At 46.8% G+C, this 26,806-nt stretch overlaps 1 protein-coding gene across 1 annotated transcript; it reads left to right on the top strand.

The window, feature by feature from the left end:
* Positions 1-275: 275 nt before the first annotated feature.
* On the top strand, positions 276-8,638 carry LOC104636382 (neuropeptide Y receptor type 2). The gene is made up of 2 exons (XM_010303510.2): positions 276-371; positions 7,338-8,638. Exon 2 carries the CDS (start codon positions 7,376-7,378, stop codon positions 8,537-8,539), a length of 1,164 nt encoding a protein of 387 aa, XP_010301812.1. The 5' UTR covers positions 276-371; positions 7,338-7,375; the 3' UTR covers positions 8,540-8,638.
* Positions 8,639-26,806: the final 18,168 nt, after the last annotated feature.

Here is a 26,806-nt window from a genome sequence, read left to right as displayed (position 1 = left end):
CTCCCTCCCCCTTTCCATTTCTGTTTGTTAAACACACGCTCCCTGCCTTTCTCTCATTCAGGAGCTAACACAGCATCCAGCTTTGTGAGACGGGGGCTGTCAGTCACCCTGCCAAAGGGTGCTCTCCGGATGCTCAGGGTGGGGTACCGAAGCTACCCTCGGCCATGAAGCAACCTCCGGCAGCCCAGATCCTCGCCTGACTTCCTCGCTTTTCCGAGGACAGTTACAGAAAAGTGCTTTTCACCCCTTTGCCACAGGTTGACTCCCAGAGAGCGGAGAGGACGAAGCGCTCTGTCCTGGCCAGCAATGAGAGGATAACTCGAGGTGAGCGGCTTGGTTCCCGAAGGAGAAGGACGCTCTGGCCTTTGCAGGTGGGTCGGGGAGGGCTTGTCTGAGCGGTAGGGCTGAGATGGGGCCAGGTCTTGGCCGTGCCACACAGTTCAAGCAAAAACGGTCTGAACATCTTTGGGAAACTGAATTTGGGGACTGACAGCCCTGAGAGCTGGACTAGAGAGAAAGTGAACAAGAAATATTGGCAGGAGAGTTTTGAACAGTCCCTGAGCAGAAGCAGGGAGTCTGGGAAGCAGGATGCTGAGCGAGAGCAGTCAGGAGAGCAGGTTGCTCCAGGGAGCTGCAGCAACCGGGCACGTACAGCTCCAGAGCAGCGTGCTGCAGGTGTGGGCTTGAGGTGCACGGCTGTCTGAGAAATCCTGATCTCTCCCACAATCTGCCTCCTCGTGGCTCGGTACAAACCTCCCGTCAGGTCCTCCGTGCTGGGACTGCACATGTTGATGGTACTCGGCTCGCTGCCAGAGATCAGTGCCCTCAAAGTGAGAGATGCAAAGGGAGATAGGGGACTGCAGGAGGAAAATTGGTGTTTGCTTGCTTTCTGCACTCATTGCATGTTAATTGTTGAACAGAGAGAACCTCTTGTAGTCCTGTTGTAGCCTGAATTTCACCTACAGAGTTTCTGCTCCATCCCAAAGCAGGATACCAGGTTTGTTCCCTGGTTGTTCTGTTAGTGGGGTTGTTATTTCTCTCCCCTCCCTTGTTTCATCTACCCTAGACTCTTTAAATTTCAGGAGGCAACAGAGTCCCCAGGTTAACCAGGATCCTTCCACCAGCCTGTCTCTTCCCTTCTGCAGCCCCGACAACTAGTGTGGCTCCATCGCAGCATCACCCGCTGAGCCCTGTCTCCCAGCCAGCATTGCTCTGCTCCCATGGCATGTCCCACGGGGCAGAGGGCCCTGCACTGTTCCCCCTCTGCTTTCTGTAGGAGAAATCTCCAGGAGAAAGCGTGTATCCCTGCCAAACAGGTCTCTTGTCATCACCTTCTTTTTCCTCCTGTCCTGAGCTGAGTGACTAAGGCATCCTCCTTGCCTCATCCCCTTCAGAGTCCTTCATGGCTCCAGCCTAGACAGGGATGTGCAAAATTTTAGAGTGAGGAAGTGCAAGAAATCCCTGGTGTATCTCCTCCTCCTTGCACTTTGTCTCCTGGTGCCAATTCTACCCTGGGGTCCCTCGGGAGCAGCTCCGGGGCCCTGGAGCTTTGCAAGTGCAGGGCTGGCAGTGCATGTCTGATGCCATTAGGTTTCTTCACCAATGGGCCTGATCTGGATAGACAATTTACAAAGCTGCAGCAGATAATGGGCAGGTCAGAGGGTCTTCCCTTCTGCCATATTGTCATAGCCAGGCAGTTAAGCCTTCACTGGAGATGGAAGGACCTGGGACAATTTCTGTCTGCTCTTTGGCTTCAGGAAATCATCCCAGAGCTGCTGTTTGCCATGAAACCAGCCCATCACACAGGCAAGGCAAAACACCCTCCCCTCCATCACTCACATTTTGCATTTTCATGCTGCTTTTGAAATCTACATTCAGGTTTTATCCTGAGAGATGCAGAATCCTGTCCTCTCTGGTGCTGAGCGCAGGAGGCTGGAGTTAGCAAACTTGGGCTCTGTTCCCAGCCCTGCCGTGGATGTGCTGTGTGGCCTCTGGCAAGCTGGTTAACCTCCGTATCTCAGTTTATTGTGTTCTCCTCCCCTAAGTGCTGTGCCGTGGGGTGCAGGGCTGAACACTGCTGCCTCTCCAGTGCTGTAGGGGAACATAAAGGTGGTAGAAGATGGTTTGCCCCAGGGGGACAACCGGGTTCTGGTGATGAGGGATGGTCTCAGACCTCTCTGCCATGGACATCTGACTGCTGCTAGATTTGGGACTGGGGATGAGATGAGTCAGTGTTCCAGACTGGGCTGCTGGAGATGATGGGGTTTCATGGAGTTGAGCTACTTTGAAGGAAGGGCACAGCATGGAATAAATCAGTGAGCCAAGCCATGAAAATATCCATCAGCCTCAGCCCTCATGCTCCAGCGCTGCAGTAGAAAGAGACTGTGGCTGTGGTTAGCCAGATTTGGAGCAGAGAGCAGAGGCTGACCCAAGTCCCTCCACTCCCTCCTTTCAAGTCAATGATAACCATGATAGGACTGTAATTCCTGGGCATGGTCTAAGTGATGTGTGTCACCTCCCTCTTTTCTGCATCCCTTGTCCCCATGCTGCGTGCCTCCTGTCTGCAGTGACCCCCATCTCCCTGCTTAGGACAAACACCGGAATTTTAATTAACAAGCTCTGTTTTCTCCAGCTCCCTGCCCACCCCTCCAGCCCTGCTTTCTGAACCCTGCCAGGCTTTGCAGATGGCTCTTCCAGGCCTGGATGTGCCCTGACAGATTTGGACCAGGCTGGCTGCGTGCCTGGGGCTGCAGCAGGGACGCAGGGGGAGCCGGGGTGTCCCCAGGAAGCAGAGATGCATCTGAGTCCCAGAGGATCTAGTCCAGGCCCTCTGTAGGAATGGATTCTGGAGTTGTCACGGTGGTCACTGTGCCTCGCAGTCACCCACAGCTGTGTGCTCAGCAAAGGGCTGAGGTTTCGCAGCTCCTCTGTGCTTTCCTCTCCTCTACCCCCTTCCCAAAGGCTGAAGCCTGCAGGCACAGGGCACAATGCACAGCTCTCTGCATCCTTCAGGAGCCATCCCTGGGTCCCAGCCCTGCCTCAGGCTGAACCTCAGCTGGAGGAGAGGCTGAGAGCAGGATCCAGGCAATGCCCTGTTTCTGCATCCCGTCATGGCAGCCCAGCACAGAGGAAAGGGCTTAGGGTAGTATTTCTGCCTCCTCCTGGTCTGCCCTGCTGTTTCATTCTCCCAAAAGCAGTCGGCTCTCAGCTCCAAGGATTTTTCCATCTAGCCTGGCAGGCTCGCTGGGCACAGGAGCGTGTGCCTGGCAGCGCCTACACATATGCCAGCACTTCCATTACTTGCTGGAATAGACCTTGGTCCACTCCTAGCAGCATCCCCGCAACCTCCAGGCAGCCCCTGGAGTGGCAACATTTATTATGACCATTTTGTCTCTTAATTAAAATGCCTTAATTGATTTTTAATAGTTCCCCTTTGGAAAAAAACAAAGCAAACCAAATCAAATAATAACTCCATTAAGGCCATTTTGTTAGGAAGCGAAACAGCTCCAATAATCATGATGTTCCTGGCTCCTCTCAGATGGTGGGTAGCTGCCAGTCTCCAGCGAAAGGAAATAGCCTGAGATGTGAACACGGGAACTGGCAGCCAGTTGGTGGGTGAGACGGGGAAAAAGGGAAGGGAGTGTCCACTGGTGTCATGCCAAGACTTGGGTACTGAAGATAAATGGGACAGGCAACCCACAGAAAAGAGGATAACAAGTGATAGTGATAAAGTAATGGTATAAAAACCCAGACGGAGACCAAGCAGGGAAAGCACAGCCACTGAAGGCGTGCCCAGCCCTTGCTCTGTTTTCTTCATGGACCCTGCTCTTCTGGCAGGAAGATTTGCTCTGGGGCCAGCTGCAGCACGGGTGTCAGACGGGAGGCTCTGGGCTGGGCTGCTGCCGCATCTGGGTCGGGCTCTGTCGAGGAGGCTGTGGCTGTGCCACCTTCCCGGGGCCCTGCCCGTTCCCCTGCTCTGTTTCCCACTGTGTCAGCTGGGTGCAGTTCTGTCATGGAGGTCTGAGATCACCCTTAAGCAAACCCTCATCCCAGCAAATCCACCCACTTTTCCCTCCTGCTGCTTAAAGCTACCTTCCCACCTTCTTAGCAGTAGCTATATGGTCTCCATTATCACGGTATCTGAGCCCAACAACTTCATTTACAGGAATCATTGGCATGAATCAGCCAGCAGAGTTAGATAAGTTAGGCAAGCCAACAGACATGGCAAGGGCAGGAGAAAGCAAGTGTGCAGGCAGGGACGGCGCACCGCAGGCCGCTCCGCAGGGACCCGGGTTTGCAGCCGGCCGGGCAGACTCCAGAGAGCAGCTCCCAAGGGGGAATCACAACCCTTGCTCTGCGGAGCGATGAAAGAACAAACAGCCATTTATTATTCATTGTGATGTAATTGCTGCCACCTTTACCATCTTACTGCCATTATTTTATGCTATTTGTTTAAGGAACTAACTGAAATACAGATGCTCTGCCCAGAAAGCATTCTCCCTTCCCAAGGACAGGCTGCCCTTAAATATTCATCCTGCAGGGCACGGACCTGTGGGAAGCCCACCAGCACCCAGTTAGCAGTGCTCCCGTCTCACCCAGTACAAAACCAGAGCAATTCCCTCCTCAGGGAGGTTGAGAAGGTGCCCAGCAGCTGTCTCTAATTCCCAGCTTTGTTTAACCCCTGTGCCTCCCTCCCTCAGTGGCAGGGCATTATCTCCTCTCTTTGCAGGTCAGAAAAAACACGATGCTCTGCAGATCACCCTGTTTGGGCAGAGTGATGACTTTTGCTCGCTTTCAATCAAGTGTGCGGTGGCAATGGAGGCCACACACACAATGCTGGGGAGAGAGGGTACATGAGGGGCCACATCTACCCCTCTCCGCATACCCCAGCAGCAATGCTGAGCCACGGAGGCTGAGAAGGAGCCAGTAAGAGAGCTGGCTTTTCTCCTGCTGTGTTTGGGCTGAATGAAAACCCTGCCGTGACAACACTCCGCTGTTACAACGGCACCAAACGCCAGCCGCGGGTTCCAGACTGAGTCAGTTCTGGCTCATCAGTCAGGCTCCCTGCTCCTCAAGCCATGTTCACGCAGACGTTTGAGCACCATGTGGCAGGGGGCTCGCTGACGCCGGGGCTTTGGCTCTCGGGCCTCTTTGTGCCTGGACGCTCAGCAACAGCTCTGCGGGAGGCTTGTTCACAGCTTCAGCTCTTTGCCCCCCGCACATGCACATCCCTGCAGGAGCTCCCTCCTCTGCACAGCCGGCAGATGCCTGGGTGTCACCGACACAGACAGGTTCTTTTAGGGATCCTTGGCAGAATGACCACAGCACTAAATCGTGGTTACAAATGAAGCTTTATTTCCTTAACAGGATGTTATGATTAGTACAGCACGGAATTTCTGATTGGAACAGCACAGGATTTCTACAAGCAGAATCAATGTAGTACAATCTACAAGTAGCATAATGCAGAATTTATAATACAACTTATGATTTCTAATCACCTAAGTAATACAGAACTTATAATACAACTTAACCTACAATTTCATAGAATCACAGAATGGTTTGGGTTGGAAGGGACCTTAAAGCCCATCTAGTTCCAACCCCCCTGCCGTGGGCAGGGACACCCTCCACTAGCCCAGGTTGCCCAAAGCCCCATCCAACCTGGCCTGGAACACTTCCAGGGATGGGGCATCCACAGCTGCTCTGGGCAGTCTGTGCCAGGGCCTCATCACCCTCATAGGGAAGAATTTCTTCCTAATATCTCATCTAAATCTCCCCTCCTTCAGCTTAAGGCCATTCCCCCTTGTCCTGTCACTCCATGCCTTTGTAAACAGTCCCTCTCCAGCTTTCTTGTAGGCCTCTTTAGGTACTGGAAGGCTGCTGTAAGGTCTCCCTGGAGCCTTCACTTCTCCAGGCTGAACAACCCCAACTCTCTCAGCCTGTCTTCATAGGAGAGGTGCTCTGATCATCTTCATGGCCTCCTCTGGACTTGCTCCAACAGCTCCATGTCCTTCTTATGTTGGGGACCCCAGAGCTGGATGCAGTACTCCAAGTGGGGTCTCACAAGAGGGGAGTAGAGGGGGAGATTCCCCTCCCTCGACCTGCTGGTCATGCTGCTTTAGATGCAGCCCAGGTTTTCTAATCACCTGGACCCTCTGTAGATTGGGTCAAATCTTAATACGTGGTTTGCTGTATCAATGTAACAATCATAATCCAGTCTCAAAAATCATATAAAAGAAGATGAGTCACTCGCTCCATCCTCGGAGGAAGCAGAGGACCGTTGGGGTGTCCCTGGTCATGGGGAGGTCATGGGTCTCACTGTCCTGCAGTTCCCCGCTTAGGACTTGGAACTGTTTGTTTTTACAGACAGTGTGCTATTCCACTTCCCTGTTCTGTGACGGGGTCATCAACAACACTGCGCTGGCCAGTGCCTGAGACCTTCAAGGCCGGCAAGGAAGGGAGTACTCGGCCTGGCACCCAGGAACCTTCAGGCTGGCAGGGAGGGGAATAATAAAACTGTTTGGTTTGCCTCCTTGGTTTGCAGGACCTTCAGGGCCTGATACTGAGGGAAAGGGAATGACTACATGACCCGCTTGGTCACAGAGAATGGCTCCTTGCCCCATAAAATGGCATTAGTTATGCTAACCACATTACCAGGGGTCGGAGCAGGGGGTACTGGTCACACTGGGTTGAGTTGGGTGGTGGCATCACTAGCAGGAGCAGTGGTGGAGACTCATGCAGAGACAGGGTGACAGATATTGTCACCCGGAGAGGTCAGAAATAAGAAACTGAAAAAATCCCTGGCTGCACAATCTGGAAATAAATTGTTATGGGGAGGTGGAGAAAAGCAGCTTGAATTTGAGAGTGTCCTGTTGTTTTTCTCCTTTCCTGACTGATACCATCATCGATTTCTTCAGTCACCCCTAAGAGGTCCAAAATTTTTGCCTTGTTTGAAGCGACTTCCCTGTTTTGCAAAGCCTGAAGAGGCAGGAGAGGCAATGTGAAAAGGGGCTCTGTAAGCAGGAGGCCTTTTCAGGTCCTGCCAGTCTGGCCCTGGATGGTTGAGGAGCTTTTTCCTCGTTCAGTTCAAAAAACCAGAATCTCAGAAACTTGTGTGAAAAGTTGACCTTTCCTTGGGGAATTGGCATTCAACTGATCACAGGAGGTGTAAGAGAAGTGAAAGGCCATTCAGCGTGAGGAAGGATGGGGGTAAAGGGAGAAGGAAGGAGGACGCCACTGCTGCTGCTGTTTAGCCTGAAGTGCCATGTGGGACATGCTCTTTGAGTCTCAGATGCTCTGCTGTCTCCTGTGCTCTCACTTCTGCTGTGTCTGTGTTTCAGACCTCCTTCTCCTCCTGACAGAAAGTCTCAGGCCAGGCATGGGACCGTTGGAGGGAGCCAACAGCACCCTCACCGGGGAGAAGACAGCATTAGACGAGAAGCTGCCGCAGGGCTGGCATGCCAAGGACTTTGTCACTCCTAGCCAGGATCTCTCTGGGTCCCGCAGTGTTATGATGGACAGCACCAAGATCCTGGGGGTCCAGGTCGTTCTAATTGCCGCCTACTCCCTCATCATTCTGTTGGGGTTCATTGGCAACTCCTTGGTCATCTACATCATAGTGAAGTACAAGACCATGAGGACCGTCACCAACTTCTTCATAGCTAACCTGGCCCTGGCAGATCTGATGGTAGACACGCTCTGTCTGCCTTTCACCCTAGTGTACACGCTGCTGGACGAGTGGAAGTTTGGAGCTGTTCTTTGTCATCTGGTCCCTTATGCTCAAGCTCTGAGTGTCCATGTGTCCACTCTCACCCTAACTGTGATTGCCCTGGATAGGTACCGGTGTATTGTTTTCCACCTGGACAGCAGGATTTCCAAGAGGCTCAGTTTCACCATCATAGCTGTCATGTGGCTAGCAGCAGCTGTCCTAGCAGGTCCTCTGGCCATCTTCAGAGAGTACCGGTATGAGGAAATCCCATCCATCAACCTCAAAATGGCTGTCTGCTCAGAAAAATGGCCTTCTGGTAATAACAGAGATGCTACTATCTACAGCCTGTCCATGCTCCTCCTGCAGTATGTTTTTCCTCTTGCAATTATTTGTTATGCCTATACCAGAATCTGGTTCAAGCTGAAAAACCATGTCAGTCCCACTTCTAGGAATGAAAACCAGTGCCGGAGGAGGAAGACAACCAAAATGCTAGTGATAGTAGTTGTGGTGTTTGCAGTCTGTTGGCTCCCCTTCCACATATTCCAGCTTGCCATTGATCTTGATCTGGTTCTTATCTTCCATGAGTACAAACTACTGTACACCGTCTTCCATGTCGGGGCCATGTGCTCTACATTTGTCAACCCCCTGCTCTACGGATGGATGAACAAGAACTACCGGAATGGCTTCCTTATGTTCTTCCGTTGCCAGAACAAGCCAGAAAGCATCCACACCGAAGGCTCAGTCAGAGGGAGGTCGTACATCTTCAGGGCCAACACCCTAAACGGTAGCATCAAACAGACTCCTGGCAGCGGACCGCTGCCCACAGAGGTTTAGGGATGGGACATCCACCTCCAGGACTGAGGCTGACTGAGCCCAGAGACGTTCTTGGGTGAATGCCTTTTTTTGACAGGACATTGTATTGCCAAAACATTATCGCTACCACAGCCACGTAGAAATACTCCCCTGTATCTCTCAAAACAATAAATCTGGTGTATTTCTGTCTGACCAAACAAATTATTTTTTCCTTTCTCTGTGTTCAAATTATACATGCAGAAGCACAAAAAAATCACACAGAGAGGAGGCTTTCATTTAGCCAGCAAAATACTCCCTTTCTGCTATTTCCATTTGCCAAAGTGGGTTGCTCAACCTTTTCCCCTCTGACATATTACACATTACAAATGCAGAACCTTTATTGTGTATACTTGTTCATCTGTACGTCTCCTACCCAAAAGCCTTAATGATCCATCTTTAGCTAATGCCTCCAAGGGGAGGGAAACCTACACTCTTCTGCAAACACTGGCTGGTTAGCGTCATCACTCTGCAGGCCTGGGAAGGGAGCGGGCTGGTGCAGGTTGAAGCTGGGCAATCCACGATCTCTTGCATTGCGTTTGCATGGATCTGCATTTGCAACCCATAGGATGAGCTCTGGTCCTCAGAAAGCCCAGGAGGTGGTAGTGACACTACTTACCACAGTTTCCTTTACAAGTGCCAAAGCAAGGCTTTGGGGACACCTCATTAGCCAGGGAGTTTGTGAACCGGTGCCCTGAATTTAGCAGGGAGGAGAGCAGGCAGAGAAGCAGACAGGAAAGAGCTGGGGCAGCTGATCAAGAGGACTGAAACTGAACCTGGTGGACTGGCAAAGAGGATCCCCTCTGGACCCAGAGATGTGGCTCCTGCCATGCAATAACTGGATGGCTGCCAGCACGACCAGAGAGGCAAAACTGCCAATCACACCAATCTTCAAGGCACTCAGAGGGTTTTAAAGCTTTACTCTTTCTGGGGCTGGAGGTATTATGGGTCTGTACATGGGTGCTTCAGTTCAGAAGACAGATGTAACCTGCTTGCACGGTTGTCACAGATGTGGTGTCCTCTAGCAGAAGAAGACATGGAGACAAAGGAAGATGTATTCTTTCAAACCAAACTATACGTTCTCCTCCCTAAGGCTGTGTCAGCTGGGGAGCATATTTTTAGCTCTGCCATCAAAGGAGGCTTGATTGCTACTGTGATCTCAGCAGCTCGTCATTGGTGTCGTCTCTAAAAGTCAGTGTTCATCAGATTGGAAAGTAACTTCCAGATGCAGGAAAGAGACTCAACAGACCTCCTCATTAGAGATAAAAAGAAAAGAAGAACTTTGATTTGTAGGTCTTCACTGGAACAAGGACAAGAGGTAAGAGGACTTGCCATACTGAGTACTGCTGGCCTGTCACATCTGGAGTCCTCAACAGATGAATTGTCAAAGGACTTATTTGAAAATCTGTCTCTCCTGCCTCCTCCCCAGTTTGACCTGCCTCTGGCCCTTGTTCTCCAGCTCAGCTTCTCACTGTCACACTAGATTTTAATCTATTTATTTCTGTTCTCTGATGCTCTGCTTCATTTTCCTAAATAGGTACAAGAAAGTGGCCTCAGGTTCCTTTCCGAGAGACATCACTGCCAGGCAGGGGCCAAGGACCACACTCCACACTTGGGGGGGTTATTACCTCCCCAGCACCTGATCCTGCAGATCACAGTGCATTTTTCTTTTCAGGGAGCTTCAGGATCTATGACGATCCTGTTGGGAAGTCATTGATGTTCTAGTAAGAGGGTCACCTGCCTCCTGTCAGGCCAAGACAGGATGGGAGAACCAAGACCCAAGTAAACCTTCCCCATGTGAAGTGCCATGGTGGGATGATGGGAGTTTGCTGTTTCATCCTGATGGAAGGAGGAGGATATTCTCCTCCACAGCACTGGTAAATTCTGTCCCTACCTAATGAACCGGTCATTTCTACAATCCATCCTCCCAAGGAACTCTCCCCGTGCTTCCATCAAACTCCAAGATACAAGGAAATGTTTATGTTTCAAAAGCAGCTTAAATGAGTGGAAAGAATTCAACTATTACCAATAAACACTTCAGAAAGTGATTTAACACTCAATAATATATGTCAGAGTAAAATAACACATTCAGCAATGCAAGCTTGGAAGCCAATCACGCTGCCAGCTGAGATGGATGAGGAGCTAAATTGCTCTTCTAGGGGCCTTGCCAAAGGTTTTGTCCTATGACACCACACACAGTATCTGACTGCGGAGCAAGGCAGATAATGACATTATGAATGATTGTTTAATTTTGAGTCCAGACTTTTAAACTAAATATGGATAAATAAATAAATAGATGCCAGATCTTCACAAATGAATACTGGCAATGGCATTTATAGGGCAGAGGGATTTTTATGCTGGAGCAAACTGAGAAGGAGAAACTATTTACTTGAAGTGTAACACCAAAGTTCTGTTTGCTTTATTTAATACACTTGTGTAGCTCTACTGATGGATTTCTGCCTGCAAGCTTGCTGCTTTTTCCTTGCCATTGGAAAAAGTTACAACCTTCCACATCCACTGCTGGCAGGGAAATCAGCTCTCGGTTGTGTTGTGTATACATGTCCCTGTGGAAAACCACGATGCCTCTATTGAGGGCAAGTGGCACTAGTGTCCACTGCCAAACAGAACAAGAGAAGGTGGAAAGCAAGGAAGCAAAGCTGCTTACCAAAGGTTGATTTGGGCAAATAAATAGTATGTTATGGACTGTCATGTCTGCATAGAAGACAGGAATGAATTTGTTTCCATGAAACATAAATCTGCTGCAGATGAAAGTTCCCCAAATATTAACAGTCCGCTAAAGATGGCTTTACTGCCATGATCATTTCCATGAAACCAAAGACCAGAAGCATTTTAAGTTTTTGAACTATTTAGAGCTCAGGACACGGTATGACCCTGCTCTACTTGTGTCAAGGGCACATCCTCTAGTAGATATTCTTGGAGTCAAAGACATCTTCCCACTGCCTGCTCCTTGCCAAAGGTGCATCAGTGAACGTCCGCCAAGCTGGGCTCCTCTCTGCAGAGCTGGCCCTGGTGTCACTGACGTGGGATGGAATGGCTCATGTCAGTGGCACAACAGCTGATAGGGATAAGGGATTTCATTACAGAGTTAGAAACACAGTGACAAAAATGAAAATGAACAAGTGTTTCATCAAAGCTTGTCTGGAAGACAGTGGTGTTCCTGGTGACCAAACAAATTTCCTCTAGGGCTTTTCCTGATTCTTGCTGACATACTTCTCAAAATGCTGCTTCAGTGAACTGACCTAAGGATATTTCACAGCTTTTAGGACAGAGGTTCTGAATTCCCTGAGAAACACCCTGTTTCTCATGTGAAGACACTCTTTCTGGTCACATCATACAAATCTTGTATTAGAAAAAGTACCACTGAACAGTTCTTAATTGCCAAGCGACCCCTAGCAGATGATTAACTTTGAATAGACACCACAGGTGGGGATGCCTCTAACCATCCCGTGCAACCATTACTCACATGCCAGACAAATACAGGAACAGCTGAGATGTGGCAACATCATCATTTAAAACCAGCAGCTTCAATAACTGTTGTTCCCTATTACAGGCTGCTCTAAGAGCTCTCAAGAGTCCCAGAGTCTCTTATCAAAATTCCAAGCTTGACAAAGCACATTGAAATTCCAAATGCTGTGCTTTGGACACAGGAGGTTCTTCGAGCACTAGAAATTTTGCCTCTAAACCACTTAGTTTGCTCTAAAAATCCCTTCCCATTTGATTTCCAGAGCACATACATCTGTAACAAGCTAATGCGTGTAAGGAGAGCAAAGGTTTGGGCTTTTTACTTTTCACTGTCTTAAGGCAATGTATACAGCCGGCATTTAGCTCAACACGGGGTGAGCTGGGTCCTTTTGTCAGGGCTCTGTTAGAATCAAAGACGTGACACACTCCTGCGTATGCCTGAGCTTCGTCTTGCTCCTACAAAGGCCAGATCCATCCCCTCGTGGCTCTCTGCCCTGCAGTAACACGTGCCCTCTCCCATTACCCATGGCAGCCCAAGCGAACAACGTCAAATGGCACATGTTTTATTCAATATGCCCACAAATGTATCGGCAGAAACATTGCTCAGAGCTTTTCACAAAGGCTCTGCAGGGAAATACATACTAGTCCAGGAAAGAAGCAGTTCCTCTAACATATGCTAATACGAGAGGGGATGGAGCGATGTTCTGCTGAAGGAGGTCACAGACAGCTCAGAGTTTCCCTTGATATCAGGTGTTAATCTTATCATTGTTACAGCTAACATGGTCTGAAACCAAATTAGCCTTTGTTTGGGCAGGAGCTGTGGAGTTGGCGCTTTCTTTGCATGCCTTTGTCTTTCGGCTCTGTTGTTGTATGATTTCACCAGGGTCTGTGAATGTGCTGGGTTTTAAATAAGGCCTCAGGATCAGCTAACCTGGTGAAAATCAGGAATTACTGCAATAATCCAGAAAAAAAGAAAGGATTCTGGGTTCATATGGGTGAGCAGAATTTGGTCTCTTGCATTTGAAAAAACCAGAGCTTTGTCTTCCTTTCAGTTTTCTCTTATCTAGCTTGAGATTCTTCAAGTGCCAAAAATAATATTGCATATTACTGCCAGAACATTTATCTTCTCTTTGAGCTCATTTCAGAGAAGAGATTTGTTTAGGAGGGCCTGGGAGGGGAAGAAGACTAGGTTTTTAAAGCTCATCGTTATCTCTAGTCTCAGTGTTTTTTAAGTTAAAAGACAAATCAGAAAAAGACAAAGTCACTCTCACACACCGAGGGAGGTAACAATTTATCTTCAGACAACACAACCTCTATTTAATTTTCTATCCAGACACCCCAGCACCCTTTGCCGAAGTGTTGTATGTATATGGGGCTGAATGAGGTTGTGGGAGGAAAGCATTTTTCTGCTGCTAATAGCAATACCTTAGTGTCACTCATGATTTATAGCCAGCAAAAAATGCTTTTTCTGGTCTATGTTCTGCTCAGTGTAATGAGTACAGAAGGAATAGTGCGGATGCCTCATGGAGCTCACAGGAGGAGATCTTCATTAGTTCAGTCCTCTCCAGTGTGGTAGCAAAGACTGTGAACATTAGAGGAGAAACCCTTTTGTTTATAACTAGCTTATTGAAGTGCACAAGCATGGAGTTGTCACTGTGTCACTCTGCTAATGTGTCACAAACTTTCAGACACCATTTGTCTCCAGGATGAGCAGGCAGCTCAGCTAGAAGGTGCTTCTCCTTACTGCTGCATGGAAGGAAGAAAGAAAATAGGTCACAGAACGAGATTTTAAGATATTATGGAGAGGATGTGCCCCTGGGTGAAATTTTGAGGTAAATATGGTTCTCTCTGAAACATGGGGTAGATTGTTGGCTCTGTTGGGATCAAGATGAGTAACATCAAAAGGGGAGTGAACTCTGCCACCGCACAGGAAGAACAGAGCCTCTATCAAAATAGAGACAAATAACAGTAAACCTGGATCCATCTGTGCAGAATTCTGCCTTCGATCGAGGCAATAAAAGGTGCTGTTTAGGGAAAGCATGCTAACTTGGCCACTTTTGTGGTCCATTCCCCTCCTACCCCTAGCAACAGCCACAACTGTTGTATTAGAGATGTTAGAGGGAAAATCCCTGTCTAGACCATTTAGTATCCATTTCTAGACTTTTTGTTCATGAATTTGCCTAATCTCTTCCCTGATAATTCTGTCTGCTTCCACAGCCTTCTGTTGCAGCCAGTTCCAGAACCTCACTCCCCACGGTGTAAAAAAGTACTTTCTTTTATCTGTTAAAACCAATCCCCTTCTAGTTTCAGCAAATGCCCTCTGGTTCCAGTACCGTGGGACATGCTGAACAGCAGCTGAACCAGTGCTTACCCACTACCTTCTTCATTTGTAAATTTTGATGCTATCCTCCTTGTCCAGCTTTCTCCTCTCTCAGCTCAAGCCACATGTTCTTCTAAGGCAGCTTCTTCATCCCTGATCATTTTATTTGCTCTTCTGTAGACCTCCTCTAGTTCCAGAAATATCACAAAGGGCTGAATTTTGCTCATAATTCCCATGAAGGATCTACCAGCTCTGTTCCAAACTGGGTTGAGATCAGCCATATGAGGACTTTTAAGTATGTGGGGGGGAAGGACACCTCTCGATAAATGTCAGGCTGCCTCTCCCCAGCAGCAGCATCACTGTATTCTTAATGAAATCCCATTACACTGGTCACCGAGTCAGTTCAGTGAATCATGAAATGCATCCCCAGTTTTGTTTCTGAAGTTGAGAGGGACAAGGGCAGCCAGCTCCCTACCTCACCTTGAACTCCATATCCGATAGATTTATCCAGGGGCAAGACCAAAGTCCAAATGATCTTGATCCCAGACTAGCATCCTAAATCACAGCTTCATCTGTCCATTCTACAAAACAGAAAAATGAAGAATTGTGCATTTCAGGAAGAGTGACGAGTTTTTGTTACTTGGCAACTGTCGCTCCCACATATTTTAGAAGAATTTGAGAACATCCTGCACCTCAGAGAAATCAGCCAGCTTAGGTGAGGAGGAGGAAGGGAACTGGCAGCAGATCCCCAAAACTTTGAGCTGGGAAGATATCTTGGGGTTTGTAGTGCTTTATGTCTGCATGCTCCTCAGCTTGTCTCCTCAACGTGACTGTCTGCATCAGTTTCTGGCCTCTTCATGTTGAAATAATCCGTTGTTCTGCCATTTCTGTCTTGCAGAGGCATTTCACAGCCATTTGAATGTGCTCTAATCCACCTGCCAGCTGCAATCAGCACACAGCACGGTTGCACTCCTGTCAGCCAAGATTTGAGCACCAAACCCAAAAACCTTCAAAACAGGAATCAGCAGGAGATCTGCGTGTGAAAACTGGGGAGGGGGCAGTCAAACCTGAGGGCTTGGTGAATGTACATGCAGTGATAGCAAACCCAGCAATGAGGCCAGAGTAAAATTTGACTTGCTTTCTGCAGTGGCAGTTGACTTCAGACAGGAATTCAGACATGATTATTTAAACAATAATTTAGGGCTTCAGTTGCTGGGAGCTAAAATCCAAGGTTGAACTCAGCAGATGGCTGTGTAAGTGGACCCCAGCTAATGCATTTATGCAGTGCTTCAGCATTTTTGGTCCAGTTTTGTTACTGACAACTTTGCTATGTGAAATCCCATTTCTCTTTCCTAGGTTAGATAAAAGAATCTAGTGGTTTCAAAGTGCAGATCTCAACTCTCCGAGACAACCCTGCAGTACCCAATTAAGTAAAGCTAAGATAGCAAAACTAGCATGGCAAGAACTGATTGAAATTGTCCGTTGCTTCAAGGAGTGCAATAACACAAGATTGCTACGGTGGCAAAGACATCTTGCTAAAGCATAGGGTTCATTGGTCTTTGTTAGGTCTGCCTGGCACTGCAGTTTCGTTGTGTGAAATTCCAATTCGGCTTCATGCAAAATCAGTGAGAGTTGGGCCATTAATACCCAAGTTTGTTTGGAATCCTGGTCTTTGTAATTATGTTATTAAAAGAACGTGAGCTAATCTCACTGCAACTCAAGCAGCTAGAACAGCCTGGCAAGAACTTCTCTCTCTGAAATGCAGCTATTAAAGTACTTCTCATAGATTTCCCAGACAGCAGGGAGATGTTCTAGGGTATTTTAATCATATACATGCTATAAGAATAGTATAAGAAAAGATCAGAGGAAATAAACGGGAGTTGGAACTCCTCTGGCTAAACCATTCCTGATCGCAGGGTGTCTCGCCTCTTCCAAGGCTCCTGTAATGGAGATTTCATCCACTCCCTGCACAGTCTATTCTGAGCCTTTCCTAATGTCTAACCAATAAATCTCCCTCACTGCAATCTATTGCTTCTTGTCTCGTGGCAGACACAGATAATAGTTTATTACCTTCTATACCGCACCTTTACATACTTAAAGGGTATAATCATGCCTCTCTTCCACCCCCTCCAGACTAAACCAAGTCATTTTTTTCTGTCCTTCCTCCCAGGGCTCATTTGTTGCACCTCTGTTCTTGCTGCTCTCCTCTGGACTTTCTGTGTTCAACAGCCAGTAGTTTTGCAGGTAAACAAAAGGACCGAAGGAAGTAAAAAGGTTCTGCAGAAATGTAAGTTCTCTGAGCAATCATTCTGTATACAGGAATGCATAATTGGGAACTGCTCTTTCCCAAACACAGTGACTGCCTCTACACTATGGCAGGAGACCAGGGTCTTTGTTTCGCTGTCAGCAGAGCTATTTCCACGTTCTGACTCATCAACGGCTGTTTCTACACGGGTAAAAGCAGCAGCACTTTGCAGCATTATTCAATCCCTCACAGGTGAAAACAAATATGAGGCAAAAGTTTCCCTACAAGTTGCATCAGTCACGTGGAGTTTTGCACCTCGTGGGTGTTGCCTTGTGCGTGCAGCTCTGGGTACATCCATCGCATGACCATGCATGTGGCCCTGTTCTCTAGGAAACAGGGACACAAGCGACATCATGTCCAAACTTGCCTTTGCCAAGGCACCTGCTGCCTCACAAGTGTGTCTTTCTCTGTGCCAACCTCAGGACTATTTCTTGTGCTGCCTGGCAGCTTTCTGCACTCCCCATCCCCGTTGTGAGCACAGCAGTCACTTCCTTACCCCCTTTCAGTTACAAACAGGCCCGGGGAACCTTCAGGCTGTGGTTGGACCCCCACTCCTGGATCAGTGGCACTGGTGGAAGAGGTTGCAGTCCCCAGCCCCACCGAGGAGCCTGAGCAAACAGCTCTGCCAGCAGACCAGCAACACACGGGCAGTGCTGACTTCTCACTGTCTCTGCTATCCCCCATTCAGGGGACCTTTAATTGCTACTTCTTCCACTTTGCCTCAAAGAACAGCACTTATATTGTATTTCCTTGTATTATGAATAGAAAGTAAAATTCTTTTCAGTAAGTTCTCTCTTCCAGCTTTGTTAAATCCTACACAAACTGATCTTAAATTGCTGAGTCTTGCTTTCCTCTATTGTGAAACAGGACAAGTGCAGCACCCAGAGGCTTGTAAAACATGTCGTATGTGCCAGCTGGATAGCACTACTGCAATAAAAAGCATTATAATTGAACACATCTTCCAATAATTATGTTTCCATCAGTTGTGTATGAAGGAGGCAGACTGTACTTGGAAGTGCTGTTAAATACTCAGAGAAAAGCAACTTCTGAATTCTCAGAGGTAAATATTTATTCCAGACTCTCAAAAAAAGTAATGATTTGTGAATCCAGGTGTGGGAGGGTTTTTAATAGCAACAGTGCCTGGAATTCTTCAGCAGCATCTACTGCTTTCAGTGTGGAGTGTGAGTATTGACTAAAGGATGACCACAGGCTTTGCTCCACTGCTCATAAGCATTTCTGAATTGTCTGGACAAGAATGATTCCAAAGAAATACCAACACAGTTGTTTTCTGTTCCAAAGAAGCTAATTTTTAAAAAAAGCAATTTTTAGCCAATTCTTATTGTTGTCTTGTACTTCCCTCCCTGATGATTGCTAAGCTGTACAGTTGGAAGAAGGAGCTTCCTCTGCTGAAACCACTTTGGAAGATAACAAGCTCTGCGCTGCAGTATCAGTGAACAACTGAAGAGAAGGATGGGCACCCTGGCTACAAAGCAAATTTGCAACGTTGTGTGCATATCCCAGGAATCAGTAAGACGAAAAATTAAATTTAGGAGCAGCGTGGAGATGACCTCCTGAGGCAGAACATCTATCACAGCCAGATTAGGAAGCTGGAAAGCAACCTGCTGTCATGGCTTTTATGATCAGGTCATGTTTTCACTAACCTGTGGCCCATGTTGCATCAGTGATTAGTGGAGACATTTATTTAATTTTTTTTTGTTTTAATAAAATACTCCCCCCCATACACACTTATGACTCCTTTATTTAAGGGTCTCAAAGTGGCTCATGTTCCCCAGAGGCTGGAGTCTATCCTGGGAAGTGTCTGAACTGCTCCTGCGGAAGTGTAAGTTGCAACTCATAATAAATATATTTGCAAGTAGTTCAGTGAGCCACAGAATGAGGAAAACCAGGTTTTCTAATGGCCTCATGCCTGCTGCCTGTCTCTGGTGTCTAATGATGTGTCAGCTCACACAAGTGGCACCCTCTACCTGCTGTGTTCTTGCACAAAACTTTTCAAATACAACATTGTAGAGACCTTGACCCCTCTGTCAAATTCTGTTGAAATTCATCAAGTGGTTTAAAAGTTAAATGGGGCTTTCTACCCCATTAGCACTTCATGAATTTTGGAGCCATGGGGCATGAGGATAATTGGCTTTCTAGGGAACTGTATCTTAAAGTTACCCTTCACCACAGGACACCCCAAAAGATGTCAGTTGTTATGTGAGTGTTAGCAGCCCCTTCTTCTCTTTTTCCTTAGAGGCTCTTGTGTGTCCCTCCCTGGAATTTTTAACCTACTTCTCCACTATTAAAAAGACAAATCGCAAGTCTGAGCTTTGGCTGAGACTTCTCATTAACAAGCACTAACGGTCATGGCACCAGCCATATCAAATGGAAGATCTGGGGTAGAATCTCCTTGTTCCCTCCAGTGCATTCGTTACTGGTTTGTCTCTTCACACTCTGTTTCAAGTCATGGGTTCCCCTTGGTTCCTTACAGGGCCATTCCACAGATGAATGGATCCTACTCTGAGAAGCTGCTTCTTGTTTCTCAGCATATATTTCCCCTTTGTTACAGTCTTCTCATCAGGTCTGGCTATGCCCCCATGTATTTTGTATTTCTGGTACCCTGCACCATCTTAGAAGAAGTAAATGAATAATCTCCTTCGTCATGGGCATGCCTTTCACTGTGCCAACTCTAAAACCAGAATGCCAGCTCTGTGGCAAAAATTCTTCAGTTATGCATTCAGATGGCTGGTGATTTATAAAAACAAGTTGAAAATGAGGTTCCTAAAAAGAATTTAATATATCTTTGTTGCAGTAGTTGTAACAGTGCAGATTTGATGTTTTCGACTCAGAGCTGCAAGGATATGCAATTTTTTATCAGTCTATTTTGATTTAAAAATTCTTATCTCTATTGTACTGTAGGCATTAGGTTAGCTCAACCTGCTGTATTAATAAACTGCCTCTTGGATGTTTGTAGCCCTTTTATAATAGCCAGGACTTGTTGGGTTTTATGGTTAGCACAATGCCATACAGAGCTCATTCCCATGTGGTTGTGCTAATAAATATGAGATAGATGCCTTTAGGCATTAACAAACAGGTGCAGCCCCAGAAATGAATTTGGCTGGGACTTTCCTGCGGTATATTATCAGAGGGGATCATATAAACAAGCCAGCACTTGTTAGAAGAAAGCATGGGGATGCAACTTCATTCCTGGGTATCATTCTACTTCACAGTCCACAAAACCTCTGCATGACACTGGCGCTTTGAAGGCTGGAGGCAGCTTGACTGTGTCTCTCCGTGAGAACTGTGCTGCTGAGGGTCTGTTCAAGGATCCAGAGTGATGAATATGCCAAGTCACTCTGAGGTATTACATGAAAAGAGATCAAGTTCTGCTTGCCAGAGACTTGCAGACATTTAGAAATGCTCTGTCGTGCAAGCCGAGCCACCGCTTAAAGTTCTTTTAATTCTTGTAATCAACAGACAACTGCTGAATGTGATAAGGCAAAGGTTTCAGCTCAAAATGGACTAGGGAACAGGGAGGGGAGAGAGACAGTAGACAGATACCAGGTAGGAGGTGCAGATGTTAAAGCTTTGATGTTCTCCCTGTCAGTGGAAAGAGTGGAGACAAGATTAGCGGTATTGCACTCAGTAATGGTATAATCCTGTTCAAAACACCAGGAGATGCAGTTGTTCTGAATGTCACTGTAAAAACATGAACCGTCAGGGTACTTGATTCTCCACTTAGTTGCTCTGTTTGAAACCAGATTAACATCACAGAGACCAGGATTGCACCTTTTGTGTTTGACAGTTGGAGCTGCTTTTTGTATTCAAGACAACTGCCTCCTTGCTGGGGCCTGTGGCACTTCAGTACTTGTCACAGCACCAGAGTGGTGTAAGCCATCAGCTCCCTCTGAAGGGCAAGCTGGAGGACTTCTTTCCTAATCATGCTACTGAAGGTCCAGCAGTGGAAAACACTGTTGACATCCCAGATGTACCTCAGGTGTGACTTCAGAGAGCAAACCAGAGCCTCCTTGTTTTTATATTCACTGTAGAGCAGGAGAATGAGCAAGACTCTGGAGGGTTTCACATGTACTCTGTATATCCCAGACTAGCTGTACCAGTATCTGAGCTCCTTCCAATATAGCACGAAGTGATTCACATCTCTCCTGTGTTCATTCTCCCATTGTATCTCCAGGGGAAGACGTGAGTGCAAGGAGTGTCTTGTTCTGGTGGCTATCTTTTAAAATAATATGTATTTAATTATCTTCCAGGAGGCAAGATTAAAAAAAGACCCTCACTGCTTTGGGACCAGAAATTAGTGGAGTTTATTCCTGAGGAAGCTCATTTTGCCATCCCAGCTCAGCTCCGAGAAGCCTCTGCTGTCTTCCACCCAGTCAAGCTTTACCCTTTATTGCAGGCAACCAGCCGTGCTGTGCCAGGAGAGAAGCTGTTGGCTCTCGCTTTCACTCCTGGCACTGCGCTGCCTTTCACTGTGTGTCCAGGCTGCAGTGAGAAGTGTGGCTGTAACTTCTGTCAGCCTTTCTGAGTAAGCTTTAATCTGGCAGGGGTGAGGCTCAGCCTTCCTGAGGGGTCTTACCCAGCTGCTACAGAGCAGCTTGCAGCTCCACAGCAGCTCCACAGCTACTGAATCCTAATTTACACCTTTTACCTAATTTACAGCCGTGTGCATGACATGTGGGTCTTTTGTGTGCATTGTAGATGAAGACTTTAGATAGTCTCAGCCAGAAAATATGGGCCAAGACCTTGACTCAAAGACTCCCTTTCCTCGCTGGCTGTGCATTTCCGAGAAAGAATTAAGTTACAGTGCGGGGCCACCCTGGAGTCCTGCTGGTTTGGTGACAGCTGTGGCTATGGGCAGCTGTGCTGAAAGGTGCCATTTCAGATGTTTATCTGGATCCAGTTCACCGGTCTTGGGTTGAGAATACTTTAGGGCATCCCAAAAGTCACGCATGACTCTTCTAAACTCTCAGGGATGCAGGTGTGCAGAAAGCTGTAGGATACAGGTGGAGAAAGTCTTTACAACTTTCATTATTGTATGGTCATTCCCTGTTTGTTAACCTGGAACTGCTTTATTTTTTTTCCCCACAAAACTGACTGAGGTGGGTTTAGAATCAAGGATGTATGTCAACCAGTGAGTGACTTCACTGGGTCTGAGATACCAATCTTCAGGTATTCTTTCTCGTTTCTTTGTGCTTCAGTTCTTTCACTATTAAAATGGGGAGTGAGAAGCAGTGTTTACCTGCCTCACATCCCATCACAGACCTAATTATTGCTGCTGAGTAGTTTTCACTACTGTTGCTGGTAAAGTGTCATATTAGAGCTGCAATTCGAAATGCCAAGTCTTCAAGTAGCTTTTCCTTCACAAACCACATAGACCAAGTCAAGCTTGTCATACTTAACAGGCTCGGCACAAAGGACACTAATTTCATAACATGATGCTTTCATAAGGAGCAGCTCCTTACTAATGAATGCATTTATCATTCAGTGAAACACATTTCTGTACTTCACAAGCTATGAAAGGATCTGAGCAAACACACTGCTTTGGGAAAAAAAAAACCCAACATGGATCAAAATCATTAACGTGTTCATTAAAGAAAGGAGGCAGTTATCTTGATTGATTTCAGAAAAACGTTACATGCTACTTAACAAAACTGTAATGAAATAAAGCAACACGTCCTGTCAGAGCGAGCAGCACAGCATGAACACTGGGAAATAGTAACACTTCCGCAGCTGCAAACGGCAGGAATGACCGAATTCACATCCCTTCTGGGGATGAGCTGTCAGGCCCAGTGCGCAGCCCTGTGCTGTCTCCGTCTCATACTCTCATTTACTACCTCGAAGATAATAACTCCCTCCTCTCATGCAGGCGCTGCTCTTGCCAGAGGGCAGAGCTGCCGTGCCGGCACAGCCTGCCCCTGCCCTGGCTGGCAGCTTTGCCTGCTCTGGAAGGGACTGCGGAGTCGCTGTGTTGTTAGGGACGTCTGCATTCTGCTTTCTGCAAGGATGATTCTTCCACGGCTGCGTCAGGGCCTGGGTGCTGTCATAAAAGACCATGCAGCATCTCAGGGCTCCACTGTTGGGTGGGGGTTTTTTTTGTTTGGTTTTTTTTTTTTTTTTTTTCCAAGCAAATAGTGAACACAACTTACAGATAGTGGGAGAAAACTCAGAATCTGTTTCTTGAGTCAAGACCATTTTTCTGGCTCTCAGGGGAGAACTCCAGCTAAAACAGGGACAATGACACATTATTCCTGATGTTCCTGGGGAAAGAAATGACTAGGACAGAAATATTTATTTGAAGAAAATATATTCAGGACCCTATACAGTGTCAGACCTTAGTCTGACAAGACTAAGACTCTGCCTTTCATAGCCACCAGCACTGTACTCAACCCTCTCTGATAGCCTCTTACGGAGATATGGGGCCTTGGGTAACTTTTCTGAGTCCTTTAGATAGTGGTGAGTTTATTCTTTAAACAGGAAATCCTTTCACTCCTATTTGTTTATCCTGACGTAGTTTTCCAGATGGGTGCATTATCCGTATGAAGTTTCAGGGGGTTTTGGATACCTGCTCATGTACTGTGCTGCTCTGTGATCAACTGCCAGCAAAGTATTTCTTCCTGTGAGCTTTGAATGGTTATGCTTCCATTTAACTTCCCAAACCTGAATGAAATTAGAATTTTCAATTTCAAAAGCTATCCCTTTTCCTTTATCTGCAATAAAGAAGGACTGGGAATGCTTGCCTAGACTTTTCTGTACTGTTCATTATTTTACACAAATGTATCACTAGGTTTCTCTTCTTCATAAACTCTCTAGACAGTCTTTTTAACTGTGCCTATTCTCATAGCTTTCATTATTTTCATCACCTAACATATAATATTTTTATACCTCATTTAGTAGAAAACCGTGTAGAGATCAAATTTTAGTTTAAAATATGAAGGTCACCTCTAAGCCTGTTTAACAATTTCATTGAAATAACTAGAATAGAAAAGTAATATGACTCATTGCTCCTATTTTATTGTTTAGGAAAAAATGGAATAAATGTCTTGAAAATGTTTTATGTAACCTTTTTGAAAGAAACTTATTTTGCTTACTGTAAAATATGTGCTAGTTTGGCTGCTGTTGAATAGATTGGCTGGATGGCGACTCAGAAACCAAAGCAATTTCAAAGAAGAGAGGCGGGTTCTGTTTTATAAACACAGAAACCCCAAGTAACTATGTGTGAGTATAGCAGCCTCACAGAGAAACCGAAATTTTTATGGTCCTGGAAGATTAAATGGGAGATGGTACAATAAGTCTCTCGGTTTAATGGCCGCTTTGCTTTGGATAAAACAAGAAGATACCTTTTCCTACCTAAATCAAGTATATCACTTTCTGTCCCTTTTCTTGTTCGATAATTTTGTGCCGTGAGTTACCTGTTCAATAAAGACAGGCACATTTAAGAGCCAAAGTTTTGTTGTTTTGTAACCACCACCCACCCTGAAACCCGTGTATATAATTAGAATCATTGAAAATGTTAACATTTCTGAAATCCCTGATGTTTGTTCTTGCAAACAGCTCCCAAACATACCGGAATTCATCAGAAATATAACAAATCCCTTTTTTGCTTTTCCACTGGTGCCATTTTAAAAATAGTAAGCTCTGGATTGCAACATTTCTGAGGGAATAGGGCTCCTTTACCCTTCTGCAGACAGCAGATGCTCCTTCTTTGTCTCCAGTCCTCCAAATGCTGTTCTATCGTGCTGTTGCAGTTGTTATCGGCAGAAAGACCGCGAACGCCGGGGTGAAACGGGAGCTGTAGCAGCTGTGTGCAGAGCCACAGAGGAACTACTTCAGCGTGTGTTTGCTCTCAAAGGAAACCACTACCAGTGCAGTGTCCTAGCAAATCTCTGGGAGGTTTAAAATGACTTTCAAGGACTAATTAAAATTGTCCCTGGTTATTATAGCTGATAATAGCTCCACCTGACTGCTCCAAAATCCCCTGCACGCCTCCCTGTGCGCATCGACGAGGCTCCGAGGTCCCATCAGGGTTTGAAGCCCCCCACCTCCACCATGAAAACGAGCCCCCCAAGTTCTTGGCAGCGTTTTCCTCTTCGCCACCACACTGTCCCAGTCTCACATAGCTTTTGTTTCAGGGGGGCTGGCGTCATGAAAGCCTCTTGGAAACTGGTGCTGCATGACGGGGGACACAGGGATGATGTTAAATTGCACCCGGAAAAGATGCTTCAGCCCTGCATTACTTGCACAATGTTATGTCGACTAAATAGGAGAACGGATTGAGCCTTGGAAAGCTGTGCAGATGGAGACGGATGAAACTAATAATAATCTGCTATGATTTTTCATCTATTTAAGCAGACTTTGAAGTCAACTCTTCAAAAATAAATGTTGGTACCTGCTGTAGTTCAGTGTGCCTTTGAATTGCTTCAAAGGGGCCCTTGTGCTTTATCAGGGAAATGAAAGGGGAGATCCCTGTGTAATCTCCATCGTTACCTTTCATTTCTTGAGGTAATGATGCATAAAGTGTCCTGGGGGAGAGTGCCTTTCCCTCCTGGCACAGCAGGTACTCCTCTGTAGCTTTCCTCGGGCTTACAATAGATACCGCTACATAGCAGCTTCCCCTGTTTGTCAAAATACTATTACAGCATAGTTAAAATAATTTACATGCTGTTAAAATCACTTTTCTGAGATAAAGCCGCAGGTCCATGGAAGAGTCAAAATGCCCAATTTAGGAAAGAGTTTTAGTTTCTAATGTCATGAGAAACTCCTCCATGAACGATGGGGGGAACACGGCTGCTTTCCGTCAAGTTCTTTTAAATTATTTTTTTCTGTTGTCCCGTAAAGCCAATAAGCCTTTTTTCTTTTTTTCATGTGGCTAGGTAATAATTCCAACAAAATTCTAGCAGTCGTATATTGATCCAAATAAAAGTATGGAGCTTCGGCAAAGCGCATGGGTTGGATGAAGCCGGGCCATGTTTGACGCAGAACAGTTTGTCACCAATTATTGCACATAAACACTAGCAGAGCACATAAACGGCTGCGGGACTTGAGGAGAATAAATAACTGGCTGCAGATTTAATACTGGCTGTCACATCACTGCTTTGTGGGGTTTATTAATGACTTACTCGAGAAGAGGAGCCCTCTTTCTGCTCCTCCAAGATCTGAGAAGACACGAGATAGATGTGGTTTACATTTCTCTAAAGTTAGAAGTCATGATGTAAAACACAGAAATAGACATGAATAAAAGAAAAAAGCCAAAATGTGTAATTTGAAAAACGTGTTAAAGCAATAGCTGCACAATATCCCGCTTTCCAAAAGGTTCAAAGGAAGAGGGTTATGGGTGAGAGTCCTGTGGGGCCGCTTGTTCCCTGGGGCGCAAAATGCTGCTTTGTAGTGTTCATGAAAACCAAGAAAACAGTGCCTTTGTTGTGTATGGAAACTTTTATTCTTTAAAACTCAGAGCAAAATGTTTATAAAGAAACGCTGGCACCCAAAGATCTCATGAATACTTGGAGTTGCTATTGCACCCTGGGCGATACGATACGCTGTTTCCTGACAGGAAGGTCTCTGGCGGCTCTCATGGTGAGGTGGCGGCGCAGCGCTGGCTGTACAACCAGCTGGCTGCAGAACAACCACCAACTTAGTCGAGCAGCACCGACCTTTCTTGGGTTTTCAGCTGGACCTGAGTTCAGGTTGCCACTTCATCTGCCTCATCACCGGGAACGGGGAAGCGGGACTGACTGCATTGGTGGGCTGATGTTATGGGAGCCAAGGAGCACTGGAGCCTCTCTGCTTTGTGAGGGGAAGGGGCCAGGCCTGTACCTGCTGCTTTGAGGAGACCCACAGGGAGAACAGCCGCAGAAAGTCAGACTAAAAGTCTGCCTAGCACCCCTGCAGAAATGCACGAATACGGTGCTACTTCTGCAGAGAGCACTCCCCGCTTCAGCGGCCTGAGCCCTTTGCTAATTGCGCTCTAATTGTGCAGCGTCCCCACACGACTAGCTCGCGCCTCCCCACACCGCCCTGAGGAGAACTGGCGGGAACAAGGGCCGCGCGCGCCGCCTCTCCCCTCACTCCCTCCGCGCGCTCCTTCCCGCCACAACGCGAGGGAACGCCACGCCCAAGCGGGAAAACT

This window comes from Balearica regulorum, chromosome 14 (genome assembly GCF_011004875.1).
Source record: "Balearica regulorum gibbericeps isolate bBalReg1 chromosome 14, bBalReg1.pri, whole genome shotgun sequence".
Classification (NCBI taxonomy): domain Eukaryota; kingdom Metazoa; phylum Chordata; class Aves; order Gruiformes; family Gruidae; genus Balearica; species Balearica regulorum.
This window is presented reverse-complemented; position numbering and strand designations above follow the sequence as displayed.

What these genes read in the sequence shown, in the direction of transcription:
- LOC104636382 (XM_010303510.2), top strand. Translation starts at nt 7,376, where the DNA reads ATGGGACCGTTGGAGGGAGCCAACAGCACCCTCACCGGGGAGAAGACA.